Source organism: Microchirus variegatus (assembly GCF_963457635.1).
Source record: "Microchirus variegatus genome assembly, chromosome: 3".
In the NCBI taxonomy this organism is placed as follows: Eukaryota; Metazoa; Chordata; class Actinopteri; order Pleuronectiformes; family Soleidae; genus Microchirus; species Microchirus variegatus.
In genome coordinates, this window is record NC_139804.1 from 26,580,722 (window position 1) to 26,594,823 (window position 14,102).

Consider the following 14,102-nt stretch of genomic DNA (forward strand, 5'->3'; position numbering starts at 1 on the left):
GCCTCTGTGTGTGCTGCTGCGTACACGCACATGCAGGTTAGGCTGTGCAGCAGCAGCAGCAGCAGCAGCAGATTTGAACAACGCTTCTCCTGCCTCTCTGTTTTCCCTCTCACTGCCTCGGCTCCTCGGCGGTCTGATGCTGAGAGTCCTCGCCGGTCGGGGAGCTCGTTGGTTCCCGCAGAGAACGGAGAAGGGACGCGGAAGGAAGAAAGTAGGGGAGGAAGGAAGGACGGGGGCAGCATTTTAATACCAAATCGGGACACATGTTGAGCTAACAGCCCGCTCCACCTCCCCCCCTCTCCTCCTCCCCCCAAATGCATTTGTTGCCTCAATCGCTTTCCCGTTACTAATTACTCCGCGTCAGGATCAAGCGAGCGGATCTTCTACTCCTCCTCTTCGGCTCCGAGGGTCCACGCTCAGCGTGTCCGCGCGGACCATCATGGATCTCAGTAAAATGGTAAGTGAGACGCAGTAGATGTTTGTTTTTATTTTCAGGGACACAATCTGCGACAGATACATCGTGGGGTCTTCATGTGTTTTTTGAAGGTGGGGGTGGTGTCCAAGAAGAAGTCCTGTAGCGCGCGCACACACACACACATACACACCGGAGCTGTTTGTGTGCTCACATGCAAGTTATGTTCAATACAAGCATGGACTTGTTGTCTGTTAAAAGTGGCTCTTGGAGAAGTTTGGTGTTTTTTTGTTGTGGTATCATGAGGCATGAAGGTCTCTCCAGTTTTTATTCATGTGGTTCTCAGTCTGAGGCTCAGGCTGCTGGTCCCTGCAACACTGACTGTTTTAATCCACTTTTAATTTAGTGGAGCTGACCTCATATTTCTCTTCAGGGGCGTGTTAACTTACTTTATAAACGTGTGTGTATATGTGTGTGTATTAACTTGTGGATGAGCTGATACTGGGATGAAAGCACTGCATCTCCTATCCAAAGAACCACAGCGTAGAGCAGAACTACTGATCGCTTTCAAATCAAAGATTCATTTTGAAACGATGCAATTACCAAAGGTCACAATTTAGGATACTTGCTATATAGCAAATCTCACCCAGAGTGTGTGTACCTTATTTGTTTTATACTCTAGTGCAAGGAGGAGAACTATCATAGGTTTAGGGTGATGGTAGCTCAGTGGTAGAGTAAATCATCTTTCAACTCAAAGGTTTTGGGTTCGATTCCCAGCTTCGCTAGTCTACATGTGAACGATGTGTCCTTGAGCCCCACATTGCTGTGCCGACGAAATGGCAAAACTGTAGTATAAAGCAGCTTTGCATGGTCATCGAGACTAGAGAAGAGCTATATAAATACAGAACATTTAGTATTTTAAATGGTTAATGATATTTTAATGCTGTGTCACATCTCAAATTGATTACACATTGAATATTAAACTGAAGCTTACTTAAATAAATATCAAAATCAAATTGCAGTCGCAGGTAAATGCCTTACTAAGTTGATGTGCAATCGCAGTGATATCTGCACACTTAAGTTATCATCAGATGAAACAGTGTCCTTTGCTTCAGCGAATAACTATAAATAAAAAGCAGCAGGAGCTTTTTAACGGAGTCATGCTGTGCCTTGTTTATTTCTTCCTTTATGGGAGCAGAATATTTGTTTCCCAGTTGCAGCGTTATGTTTTAGAAATTGCTAGTTATCTATCTTGTTTTTTAGTCTTTTTTTTAAGACTGATATAAATTTAATACTTGGTGATTTCAGTATGAGACTTAAAAGTGTAATATCAAGCCATTGCTATAATAAACCAGCTGCAGCTAAGTCCATCGTTCATTGAAGAGACTGGGTATTAATGAGGTTTTGCAGATTTAATTGAGTCTATTTTGGGGTCCAGGACATGATAATGTCTGAGGATGTTTTCCCTCTCTTGGCCACAGCGTTCTACATGGCTCAGTCTGCAGCTGCAGGTTAGTGGGAAAAAGGTTTGACAGCCTCTATGTGCCATGAATGTCGGTTACAGATTGCATTGATGTCAGAGGCCAACCAACCTGAAGGCACACACAGTGTGTCGCTTAATAAAGTTAGCCAGGTGTGAATATAAAGTCATAAGATGGTGCATTGTGTGTCGTCATAAGCAGTGTGTTATTGCACATTCAAAGGCCAAACATCAGATTCTGTTGCAGACTAACAGGCTAGTGTAAGTGTCCAAAGTGTCCTGGGGCAGGTGCATATTAACCAACGCAACAAGACCAGCCTTTCACTGCCAACATGGTTGGATGGTTGTACTTTTAGCCCTTTTGTAGGTGTGGGGGAGGGTGGGTATCATGAAAGCACAGATCCAGATTCCCCCTCAGCCAAGGGACAGTCAGAGGAAATAAAAGACATAGGTCACATAGTTGGTGCACAGAAGCAGATTTCATTACATTACATGTCATTTAGCTGACACTTTTATCTTAAGCGACTTACAATGTTAAATTCTCACATCTGAGAAAGGCAGGTAACATTAAGGGCCTTGCCTAAGCTGTAATTTCAGCCTCTGGTTTGTGAAACAGAGCTGCCCACATGAAGTCAGGCGTGGCTTGCAAGCACAGACACGGTGTAGGTGTAGTGATGGAAATCGTCCACCGGATGATCTTTACAGGTGATCTCGCAAGGCTACTGTAATGCTGCCGTGAAGCCGATCGTTATTGTAGATCTAACAGGACTTTTCAAGACTGCCCTCCATGGTAAAGTGCTCCTATTCCTCCTCCTCTATTTGGGTTTTTTGGCATGTAGTGAGGCTCAGTGGTATGAAAACAAAATCCAGATAGATGCAAGTCGCCCAGCAAGGGAGTCTACTTTCCCACACTGCAGAAAAAGTTTGCAATCCACAGAAGAACTCAATGGACCTGTGAGAGAACTGGGAAACGTGATCAGACATGCGTGGTGTTAAAATGTTTACTGATACCAGATGATAATTCTCAGTGACATTCTGACCAATACAGATTGTAGTGCAGTTGCTTTGTTGTGTGTTGAGTTGTCTACAAGTTTAAGCTATCAGGGTCTAGGAACAGACTAGGTGATTGGGTGGTTCTCAGAATTTCACATGAAGTGAAAACTTGCAGTTATATCAGAAGTCAGTGAAAATGTAAATGGAATATATGGACTTTATATGGACATTATATTTCTTCGACAGATTGACTGATGCTGAAAATAACAGTTACGTATTTTTAAAAGTGCTTTGCTTTCTTGCTGTGACTCTGGTGGGATTTCATCAGGGACCGGCTCTGAGCCCCTTCTGGTTTTCAATGGTGATGGCCAGGATGACAGATGAGGTCAAGCAGGAGTGTCCATGGATGATGTTGTTTGCAGATGATATTGTAATCTGTCATAAAAGGAGTGGACGGGTGGAAGAGAGCCTGGAGAGGTGAGGGTCTGCAGAAGGAGAGAAGAGGAATGAAGGTTATTTGGAGCAAGACAGAATACCTGTGTGTGTGTGTGTGTGTGTGTGTGTGTGTGTGTGTGTGTGTGTGTGTGTGTGTGTGTGTGTGTGTGTGTGTGTGTGTGTGTGTGTGTGTGTGTGTGTGTGTGTGTGTGTGTGTGTGTGTGTGTGTGTGTGTGTGTGTGTGTGTGAATGACAGCGAGACAGGTGGTACAGTGAAGATGCAATTGATAGACGTAGAATGTGGATAAGTTTAAATACAAGACCAAGACAATGGGCAGTGAACAAGAGGGGTGAAGAAGAGAAAGAGATCCTCAAAGAAGTCTGGAAAAGTATGGAATTTTCAAATTGAAAATGTGTAGGAACTCTGTTAGAGGTGTGGAGTGACTGCTCTGTGAGAGCGGATGTTTATGTCGTATGCAACACATAAATAGGACCTTAAACAAGCAACACAGAGGGCTCTGTTTAGAGCAGTGACCTTTCAAATAGGGTGGAGTAACGTTTTTTTCGAAAAAATGTCTCGGTTTAAAAATGCTTTTCCATTTATTATCTGGTTTTTGAAAGTATTTGCAAAAAGTGAACTTTCGTGTCGTTGTAACCTGTGGTAAGAAGAAGAAGAAGGTGTGTGTGTTTGTGTGAAATGCACTGTGGTGAGGCTAGCTTTCAGTTTCAAGTGTTTATTTTTGGTCATCATCATCATCTAATCAGGGGAGTTTTGTATAATATTCAGTGAAGTGTTAGGTTTGTGTAACATTCCTTTTAGAGTTACAGAATTGAGATAGAATATTGCCCACTCGCAGATGTATTAGTTGAAGATGGTGGAGGAAAAAATGTTGTAATCACATTGTTGTCAAATAGAGAGCACTACAGTTTACAACCCTATTCTACTACCTGTTCATCTTAAAATGGGTTTTAGGTATACTGTTCAAAAGTTTGGGGTCACTTAGAAATGTCCTTATGTTTGAAGGAAAGGCATTTTTTCAATGAATATAACATTAAATTAATCAGAAATACACGCTAGGCCCATTTCCAGCAACCATCTCTCCAGTGTTGTAATGGTACATTGTGTTTGCAAATAGCGTTAGAAGGCTAAGTTTGAAGGGCAAAATTATTCATTTGAATAAAAGTCATTATTTCTAATCTTGTCAATGTCTTGACTATATTTTCTTTTGATTAATAAAAGTGTGAGTTTTAATGGAAAACACAAAAAAATTGTATCGGTGACCCCAAACTTTTGAACGGTAGTGTACACTGGGCAGGTGTATACCTGTGTAAACAGGAAGTTGATTCTCTCCTCTTAGTTTCAGAGAGCATCTGTAACGAGAAACCGCAGTGGTTAAAAGTAGAGCGAGACTGATGACGACGAGGTGCAAATGTAACTGAAAGCCTTTCGTTCACAGCTGATTGATGAGTCATGGCTGATAAGAACCAATCAGGAAGTAAATACCGGTTTCTGCGTCATAATTTCCAAATGCATTGCCAGAGTTTTCAAATGAAATTGTAGCCAGATTTTACCCTGGGGTCTTTTAAACGCTGGGGAAGTGTGGATGACAACTCTATTTGGATCAGAATGTATGTGTTTTCAAATGAATGTATGGATGCAGCATAATATATCAGTGTGTACATCAGCTGAGCTGGAAAGGTTGTGTTGTTGACTTGAGCGACAAGAAATAAAAAGCGAGAATCACACTGATGTTCGTATAGAGTGTAGATTTCCTTGAAGGATACCTGGAAACGTCTGGCAGGAAATGTGAGAGCGGTGTAAGAATGAAGAGTTTTGGCCTGAGTGACTGTCCCAGCCGCTGCCTGTCTGGGTTGACTGAGCATGTTTTTTAAGCTGGAGGGGGTTGGGAGGGTAGAGCTGGGCATTTTCAGAAGGCAGGCAGGAAATGGCCGGTGCAGGGTGTGCCAAGACAGGAAGCCCTGACTGAGTGTCTGTAACCCCACCTCCAACATCAGTACCACACCGGTACAGCCACCAACGCTACCTCCACCCCCAGTGCATCAGCCACAATGACCGTATCCCCCCCCCCCCCCCCCCCCAAACAAGTGTTTCCTGCTCTTTTCTCTCCTTCTTACAGCTCGGTTGTGGACAGTTCTCAGCAGTGGCAGTGGTGCCACTCACCGCCATTATTTTGCCATGTGAACTTGCACTCAGCTGAACTCTCACAGAGTCAGATAAGACTGTGAAGTACAATTGTCAGGACACGTCACAGTCCTCAGGTGCAACAGGCACAAAAATATCAAGTAATGACACAAGCTATTATGTGGAGAACTGAACAGAAATCCTGGGCACACCATCCAGTGATCTGGATAACAGCCTGGCTTTCCCTTGTTCTTGCCTTATTTAGAAAATGGTCAAATCCATTGGCATATATTGACATATGTTAATTTTACCAGTTGAACTTATTTGATTTACTGATTCATGGTGCTTACTTTTCTAAGGGGGTGGGGTTAAATCTTAAAATGTCATATTTTTCAGTACCCAGCTTTTCAGTAAAATACGTAATTGATTATCAAACAAGCATTTCATTCTGTGACCTTCTTGATAAAAAAGACTGAGACAAATGATGAGTTGATTAAATGTGTGGAGCTTTTCAGTAGGAGTGGGTGGGGGGGGGGCGGAATAAATCAAACAAATTGTTTATAATAGTCGTTTTCTCTCCTCCAGAATCCTGGTATTTCAGGCTGGCTTGTTGAACAGAAACAGCTAAAAGAAGCTGTTGCCAGTTTACCTCAGAAAGTATTAGATGTTCTGTTAGTTTTTCAGTGTTTTTTCTTCAGTCCAGGGTTTTGAAAAGACAACTTAAAGCTTGTTAATGTTAAACTGAAGGCTCAGATTTGTGCTGTGTCCTGTTTTGTTGTACACAGCACAGAGAACAGTGAGCAACTGTTTATTTTCCACTTGGTCTGGTTGTAATTTTTATATTATTAGCAGAGGCATCTGAATGTATCGTTTAACTTGAAAATAATGTTATTTACCACTGTCCTTTTCAAGTCAGATAAATGTCAGAGTGACTGAGTGACATGCAATGTGCAAACGATTTTTGGAACTATGACTCGTGGGTTATTGTTATCCCTCATTGACTCTTGGTTTATTGAGGAAAATAAAATCACAGTACAGTAATATCAAAGTGCAATACTTCAATCATAAATAAATCAGAATCGCTTTTAAGATTGAATTGACGCCCAATTTGCCCTAGCCTTACTTGTCAGACCCATGTCGTAAGCCACAGTTCGGTAAGGTATGGTACAGTACATATTTTTTTGTGTATCCAAAATAACTGGCTCCAACATTCTATTAATCGATACCCTTCCCTTGGGGTACCAGAGTAATTGTATGGTATCAGTTGAGCTAGATCCACGACAGTCTGCTGCGACCGGTGTTTCTTAAACACCCGCAGTCTATTCTCACAGAAAGTTGAGACGGACAGTCTGTTGTGTCGTTATACGGCACAGCCCACACCCCGTCTACCAAGTAAAGGAAATGTTCTCAGTTGGAACCCAAGCCTGGCCGAGAGCTTCACTGTTCCAAACCCTACTGTATTGTACTGTACCAAAGCGAGCTGTGCTTCTCTTTCCAGACCAAATTGACTCATTGGTCAGATAATCATAGTACTGTAACCAAGTTTCATAATTCCACTGTCGAAACTAAATCATAAGGGTCACCCAAGAAAACCACCTCAACCTCCTCATCTGAAAGACTTTAAAGCCCCAGAGACAACAAGTGTTACTAAATTCACTCTTTCATTTGAATCTGGTGAGATATTCCACAATCATTTACCCATGAGTGAACATCACAGCAGAGAGTCGTTTGACAATGATGACATGGTCTTGCATGTCTTTTGGGCTTACATGGAAGTCAAAATCGCCATGGACTGCGTTAGTCAAATGTTGTTGTTTTTTTTACAAATTTGCCAGTGGGAGCAGAGGATGAGGAAGTGAGTTGATAAGTAAGGGTCGTTTCACTTAGCAGGCAGAAGATGCTTCCTCTCTCTCTCTCTGGGCTCTGCACCAGCCCTTCAGCGGACATAGCCAGGCTGCGATCAGCATATCAATGCCCTTGCTTTCTACTGAACGGCTGATTGGGGCTTGCCAGGCTGAACTTAACATGCTTTCAACACTGTATCAATAAAACTTTGTTCAAAAGCAAAGCCGTGGACACGACCGATATGTTGCTGAATATGATATGATGCAAAGACGAGTTTTGTTCAGTGGACTTTAAGTAGCGCAGACTGTGATTGCTGAATGTAGTTTAAAAAACGAGGCACACTGTGACTCTGACTAATGTCCTGTAGTCTCTCCGCTCCTACTTTTGCTTTTATGTCCTCATAATCACTCTCTTCTCACCTCATCATTTCAGTTCACTGTTCGCCGGTCACCGCAAGAAGCTAATAGGCCATTGATGCCAGTGAACCACCTCAGTTAATGCCAATCCTTAGCAGCTGGCACTTTAATTCAACCCAAACACAAAGTACAAAGTCTCACTGTGGCCTAATTGGGTCAATCTTCAGATAGTAAAGGAAAATCCGATACAGCAATAGCATTTTAGCTGAGTCATGTTGTGGGTTGTTTATATCTTTTTTATATGGATATAAAGATATCGGTATCTGCAGATACTCGAGTTTGAGATATCGTTATTGGACATGCAAATGTGTGTGTGTTTGTGTTTGAGATTGATAACAAGTCGATTCTAAACAACCTGTAAAAAAAATATATATATATGAAACTCATGCTGTGTTTTAAATGGGTCATTGACCTCATTAAAACGTTTCAGGTAATGCCTCATGTGTCGTTCGCTGTGGTTTCCCTCGTTCTGATGACAATACAAGCTGATGTCACCACCATCTGCTGTGACACATTAACAACCGGAGTAACAAGGGACAGGAACTGACACAAGTCACTTCCCTCTGTGCTTTCCTGCGAGGCAGTTAACAAAATGTTTGCTGAATTTGATTTTGAAAACATCATCTCTTTTTCATTTTTTTTATTTATTTATTTATTTACTTATTTTCTAGAGTCGGCAATGTTCTCATGTTTTGGCAGGAAAAGCACAGTTTAGCCTCTGTTAGCCTGAAAGCCGTGCTGACTAAGCATTTTGCCTATCATTTCCACAAAAACACTCTTGTCCAGTTAACAGTCCACTGTTTTTTGATTAATTTAAAGCGGACATATTATGCAAAATCAACTTTTTAACCATTTAAATCATTATATTTGGGACTCTGGAGGTCTTACCAGTTAGCAAAGTGTGAAAAAAAGATGACTCACTCATGTTTTTGTGGTCCTCCTCAGTCTAAGTGCAAGCGTTGACTTCCGCGCTCATTGGGACGTCACAATGCGCTGAATTCCTGGAATTGTTGTATCGAGGAGCTTCGCTTTGTCAAAACACGCAAGAGTGCTGGCGAGTGCAAAGGTATCTGAAAACCAGAAGTCTGCAAAAAGTTATATTCTTGGCTCCAGAGTGCAGCACAGAGTTCTACACAAACTTCCAGCCTCAGAGGATTTATCTGTCCAGTGGATACACGTTATATATGACGACAATGTGCCTGCTAGAGCCTGCAAATGATCACTTTTCCAAATGCTAACTGCTGTTAGCTCCCAGTAGCCTCTGTGGCTGATGTCATTTCCTGTCCCTTAAGTTTCATTGAACTTTTTTTTTTTTAAGAGATACAACTAAACCGAGCGCTCTGAACAGGGCTGTTTTGGCAGGGTGATTGAACTGCTGTGGTGCTTCATCCTTATGGTATTTTGACCAAAGCATGTCACAGACATGTTCATTAGGACACCAGGGAACTAGGTTAACTAGGGTATAATATGTCCCCTTTAATTAATTTCTGTCCAAAAAACTGAGTTAAGTATATTCATAAGCAGGCACTTTTGACCTTTCATCTTTGCTCTCCATCAGAGGTTTGACTTGATTCAACTCAGCTTTGCAAAGCCTGGACAGGATGGTGTAAACCTCGCTGTGTTTGACCTTTACAGCACTCACTCCCTACACACACACTCTCACATACACACACAGCCAGAGTCTTGGCTCAGGTCGTGCTGCTGATGCAACAGGACAGGTGTTGGACTTGTAGCTTGGATGCTCATGTTGAGTCATGTTACATTGCAGGCATGTAGCAGACTTGGACAGCCATTGTCTTTACGACATATTGTGGTGACTTCTCGTAATCGTCAGGAAGGGCGGGCAGATGCTGTGGAATCTAGACTCGCATGTTGAAAACACTTGATTCAAAATTCTGGGACACTTGGTGACATATTTGTTGTATTGTGTGTTTTGGTGCAAAGACACCGAAGCTGTGGATTTCCTCCTCCCCCTCCTCCTTCTTTGGTGTTTCCTCAGAACTTAATAGCTGAAATACTGGAAGAGGAGGAGCAGACTCAGGACATCTGTGGGAAGTGAGATTATGAAACTGGCCTCCCGTCCTCTGTTCACCCGAGCTGCTGCGCTTACTTCATGATGCCATGCAAGCAAAAAAAAAAAAAGGCGAAATGCACATTTTATTTTCAGGGGCTTCTTTCTCGTTGTTGTACCTAGAGGTTCTGGTATTAAAGGTTTAGAGTCGTGGTGATCTTGAGTTGATTTCCCTCATGTGTGATGTGATGTGTCAGCCAACAACAACAATGCAGGAAACACTTGCAGGATTTATTTCACGGCACAGTTTTCCTGTTTTGCTCTGTAACGTGTCATTGACGGGGAAAAAGTATCACAGCAGCAACAAGTGCTGCACAAGTGGGTGTTTTAATGTGGTTGTTCAGTTTGGTCAGGCGGATCCGGACTGAAATATCTAGACTGCTCTTTGCTGTTGAATTTACAACATAGTCATGGTCTGCAGAGGACGAGTGAGTGTGGTGATCCCTTAACTTAACAAATGAACTGACATATGGTCAAAAAAATTATTTAACCTGGATTTTAATGGGATTTAGACCAGTGTTTACGTGTTTTATCGGCTCCAACTGGCATTTAAGGGCATGCAAGACACAGAGAAAAGTTAATTTCTGTTGGCAATGATGCAAATTCATTTACATTCACATTCATTTACAACTACTAGCCGTGAATGTTTGTGGCAAGATTTACTTTTTACAGCCTGCAACAGTGCTCAATACTTTTTTATTTCATCAGTCTGTTAAAATCAAATATCAGTTAAGAGAGGGACTAAAGTGAAAGGTTCAAAATACAGTAGTAACCATAGTAACACCGTGCATTTGTCATAATTCACACACATTTAGCAGTTTGAATGGTGTTCTCACGATTCATTTTTATAAGATGTCTGGATTTTCTTTTAAATGTTTTTCAAACAAACCAAAAAGCACAACACATCAACACACATTGGGTCAATTACACACACATATTAAAGAAAATAAGTGAATAATGAATGAATAAGGAACAGATGGACTAGAATATACCCTTCTCTTTATGATCTTTCAGGAAATCCCTGTGACAAAATGGAAGATACATAGGAGTCCTAATAATTCAAATAAGGTGACAGAAATGTCTGTTAGCTATCAAGCGGATTGTTGTGTGTTTGTACAGTTGTTTTGTCCCCTGAGGCAGAACCCTGATGACTTTGGTTTTCCCTTGAACAACACTATTGTTACTTATCAGTCAGTTTCTTGTGGAAATCGCACTGTGTTTCCTGAATCGGTGTCATTTGGATTGTAAAAAATATGTTGGGTTGGAGTTAGGAAGACGTGAACACACTCACTTCTTGACTCCATCCACACATGCTGAATAATGTGTCACTCTGTCCTCTTAGTACCTCAGGTGTTGTACTTTTACTATTTACTATTTTTTACCAGGAGTCTGACTTTTCAGTCATGTCATGTGTAGACTGCCATATTTTTTACAATCGCATTTTTCTCATTTTCAGCCAAGTAACTCTCTCTGATTTGGAGCGTTTGTTGCAGGTGGAACGTGAAAAGAGAGATGTAGTCTGACATATGTGTCATTCACGAGTGCAGCTGTTTGCCTCTGAGGCTGCGGCGCTTTCAAAAAAGCAGAGAGTCACTCAGGCTACTCAGCTGCTGCCTTGAATACCAATTCTGCCGAAAAATGGGTCAATCACTCTTTAATAAAAACTTAACTGCTTCCCATTCCCCACGCGGTTATAATAAAAAAGGGTAAATCAGCTGTGTGTGGGCGTGTGTTATTGAGGTTGTATGTTTTAATGGAACATGAAACACTGTTTTTGTGTTTTTGCTGTAATTGTAAAAAAAAAACAAGCTGTGGAGTGTGGACTGATTTGTGTTCTCCATTTCTCTTTTGCTCCCTTTTCCTTTCCTCCTCTTCACAGGCTGTCAGCATCAATAAGGCCATCAACACACAGGAGGTTGCTGTCAAAGAGAAACATGCCAGGAATATCCTCATATTGTCTGTCTGTGTCTGCATCTGTGTGTGTGTGTGTGTGAGGAGGCCGTCCTCTGTGACTGGACGGTTATGTTAGTGCAAGAGCACAACCCCGTCACGTAGCAGTTTGCGAAACAGACCTTGTTGTTTGCAAACTGCAGAGTTTTCTCCCATTTCTGCTTCACCAAGCACTTAAAAGTGAGACTGGGCAATTAGTCAATAACGGTAATTATCACAATGTAGTTTTCTCAAGTAAAAACATTACTAGAGCAGAGCTCAATTTACCTCAGAGTTTAGAACCGTTCCTCTGTTGAATAAATCAGTAGGATCAGATTCGGGTGATTAAATACTGATTTTTGTTTAAGTTGAAGAAACCTGTTGTGAATAGGAGTTTAAAACATTTTTGTGGACATTTTAACAAACTGTGTTTCTGCAATGCATATACCTTCATAATATTACAATTGAAGATTGATTGTTGTGTTTGTGATTTATATTGTGACTGAATTATTGGCTATTATCTGACATTATCTGACGATTTTTTTTTTGGGGGGGGGGAATACAGGGTGATAATATTTTTGGCCAGCTGAAGTATAAAATGTTTTGTAAGGAAAGAGGAGAGCTGTAACATTATTTAACCCCTAAACGTACAGTATATACGGAGGGTATAAACGTGCAATATAGAGTGTCTTATATCCTTTTTTTTCCAGCACAACCTATAGGCAATCTGATGAACAAAGATTTAATTTTCACCAACTGTATAAACACACCTGAGTAGAAATGTGAATCTTTGGGTGGCTCACAATTCGATTCGATAGGGTCACGATTCGATTCAAAATCGATTCTCGATTCATACGAATCTCCATTCAAACGATTCTCCATTCAAAAATGTATACAATGCATAGTGTGTTGAGACATCAAAACAATATATGTGTATAAGATAATGTGATCGCACAAAGTCAAACTGAAGACAAAAAAAACATTTATTCATTCAAAAAAAATAAACTACTTACTGTACAAAAAAATAACTTGCATTAAAAGCTTAGACAAGCTGACTTTTTCTCCCAGAAGTTACAAAAATGAACTGTACACAAACTGGTGGGGGTTATTTTCAAAATAGAAACTCAAAATAATTTTTTTTTAAAATCGTTTTTTGAAGTTTATGAATCGATTCAGAATTGTGGATGATTAGAATCACGATTCATATGTGAATCGATTTTTTTCCCCCACCCCTAAACCTGAGCAAAACGTACTAAAAAATGTTAAAATTGGATTGATTATTATTGGAAATCTGTCAAAGTTCACTTTGCATGTTTTTGCATTTTTTAATGCCTGAATATGTGGCCTATAAATCGCTGGAGCACTGTGAGCACTAAGGGTTAAAATTGTCAGTGGGATCAGTAAAACTGCCTTAAGATCTCTAGGTTCTAGTGAATATCTTATAAAGTCACATTTAAGTAATAAATAAGTGTTTTTAAGCGTGACTGTGTATCAGAGTCACATCTTTGTGTTGAGAGGAGATAGAGTGACGTGACATTAGTCATGAGTCAGATTAATGGCCACAGATGAACAACCCTGTGCTCCTTGACTGTCCCCTTCACCCTGCATCCTGGGAACGCATCATGAGAAAGGCGCCCACACCTTCTGGGCAGCGGTCAACCGGCTTCCTCTCTCCAGTAACGCGGTGCTCTGCTGGAAATTCTGCCACGTCTTCCACAAGCTGCTGCGAGACGGACATCCCAGCGTACGTGACTATGACATCACCGCATACACTCTCACATAGCAGAATCTGCATTCTTTGTGTCCACACAATAACACACAATATATTAGATTTGATATTTTGTTTTTTCCTAATCCGTGTCCTGCTGCTCTGTCTCTGCTCTCATTCCTCCAGGTGATAAAGGACTCCATGAGAAACAAGGCTGATTTGACTGATATGAGCAGGATGTGGGTGAGGACACTGATATTATTGCACAGCATGCAGTAACACGACTAACATTTAATCAGATGGGACTTTTATATCACCGGTCCTGGTTTTGTATGTCTCTCTACCAGAGTGACAATCATAGCTAAAAATCAGGCTTGTTCTTCTCAGTGATTGATTGATATACAATACAGCCTTCAACTCTTTGCTATACTCCTGTACTCTTTGCAGACATACAGGATTAATGACAGACAAGTGGCCTGTGTCAAAAGCTAGTGTAAAAACAGAGAATGTGAATGTCAGTGGTGTCTTATATAAAGGACTTGAAAGCGATACTTGTACTAAAATGTACTCAAGTATTGGCTGACAGCTAAAAGCTGAAACCTGGAGACAAGAGCCTCGGTGTCGGACACGGTAAACAACGAGCCACTGGTGTGTTTTAAGTCCACTCGGA

At 41.2% G+C, this 14,102-nt stretch overlaps 1 protein-coding gene across 1 annotated transcript in view; it reads left to right on the plus strand.

The window, feature by feature from the left end:
• Positions 1-14,102, plus strand: part of hip1 (huntingtin interacting protein 1) — a 50,168-nt gene that overhangs the window by 12,891 nt on the left and 23,175 nt on the right. Inside the window, exons 2-4 of the mRNA XM_083886698.1 lie at positions 11,675-11,738; positions 13,326-13,468; positions 13,619-13,675. Coding sequence (XP_083742824.1) covers positions 11,675-11,738; positions 13,326-13,468; positions 13,619-13,675 — 264 coding nt within the window. The remainder of the gene's footprint in view (positions 1-11,674; positions 11,739-13,325; positions 13,469-13,618; positions 13,676-14,102) is intronic.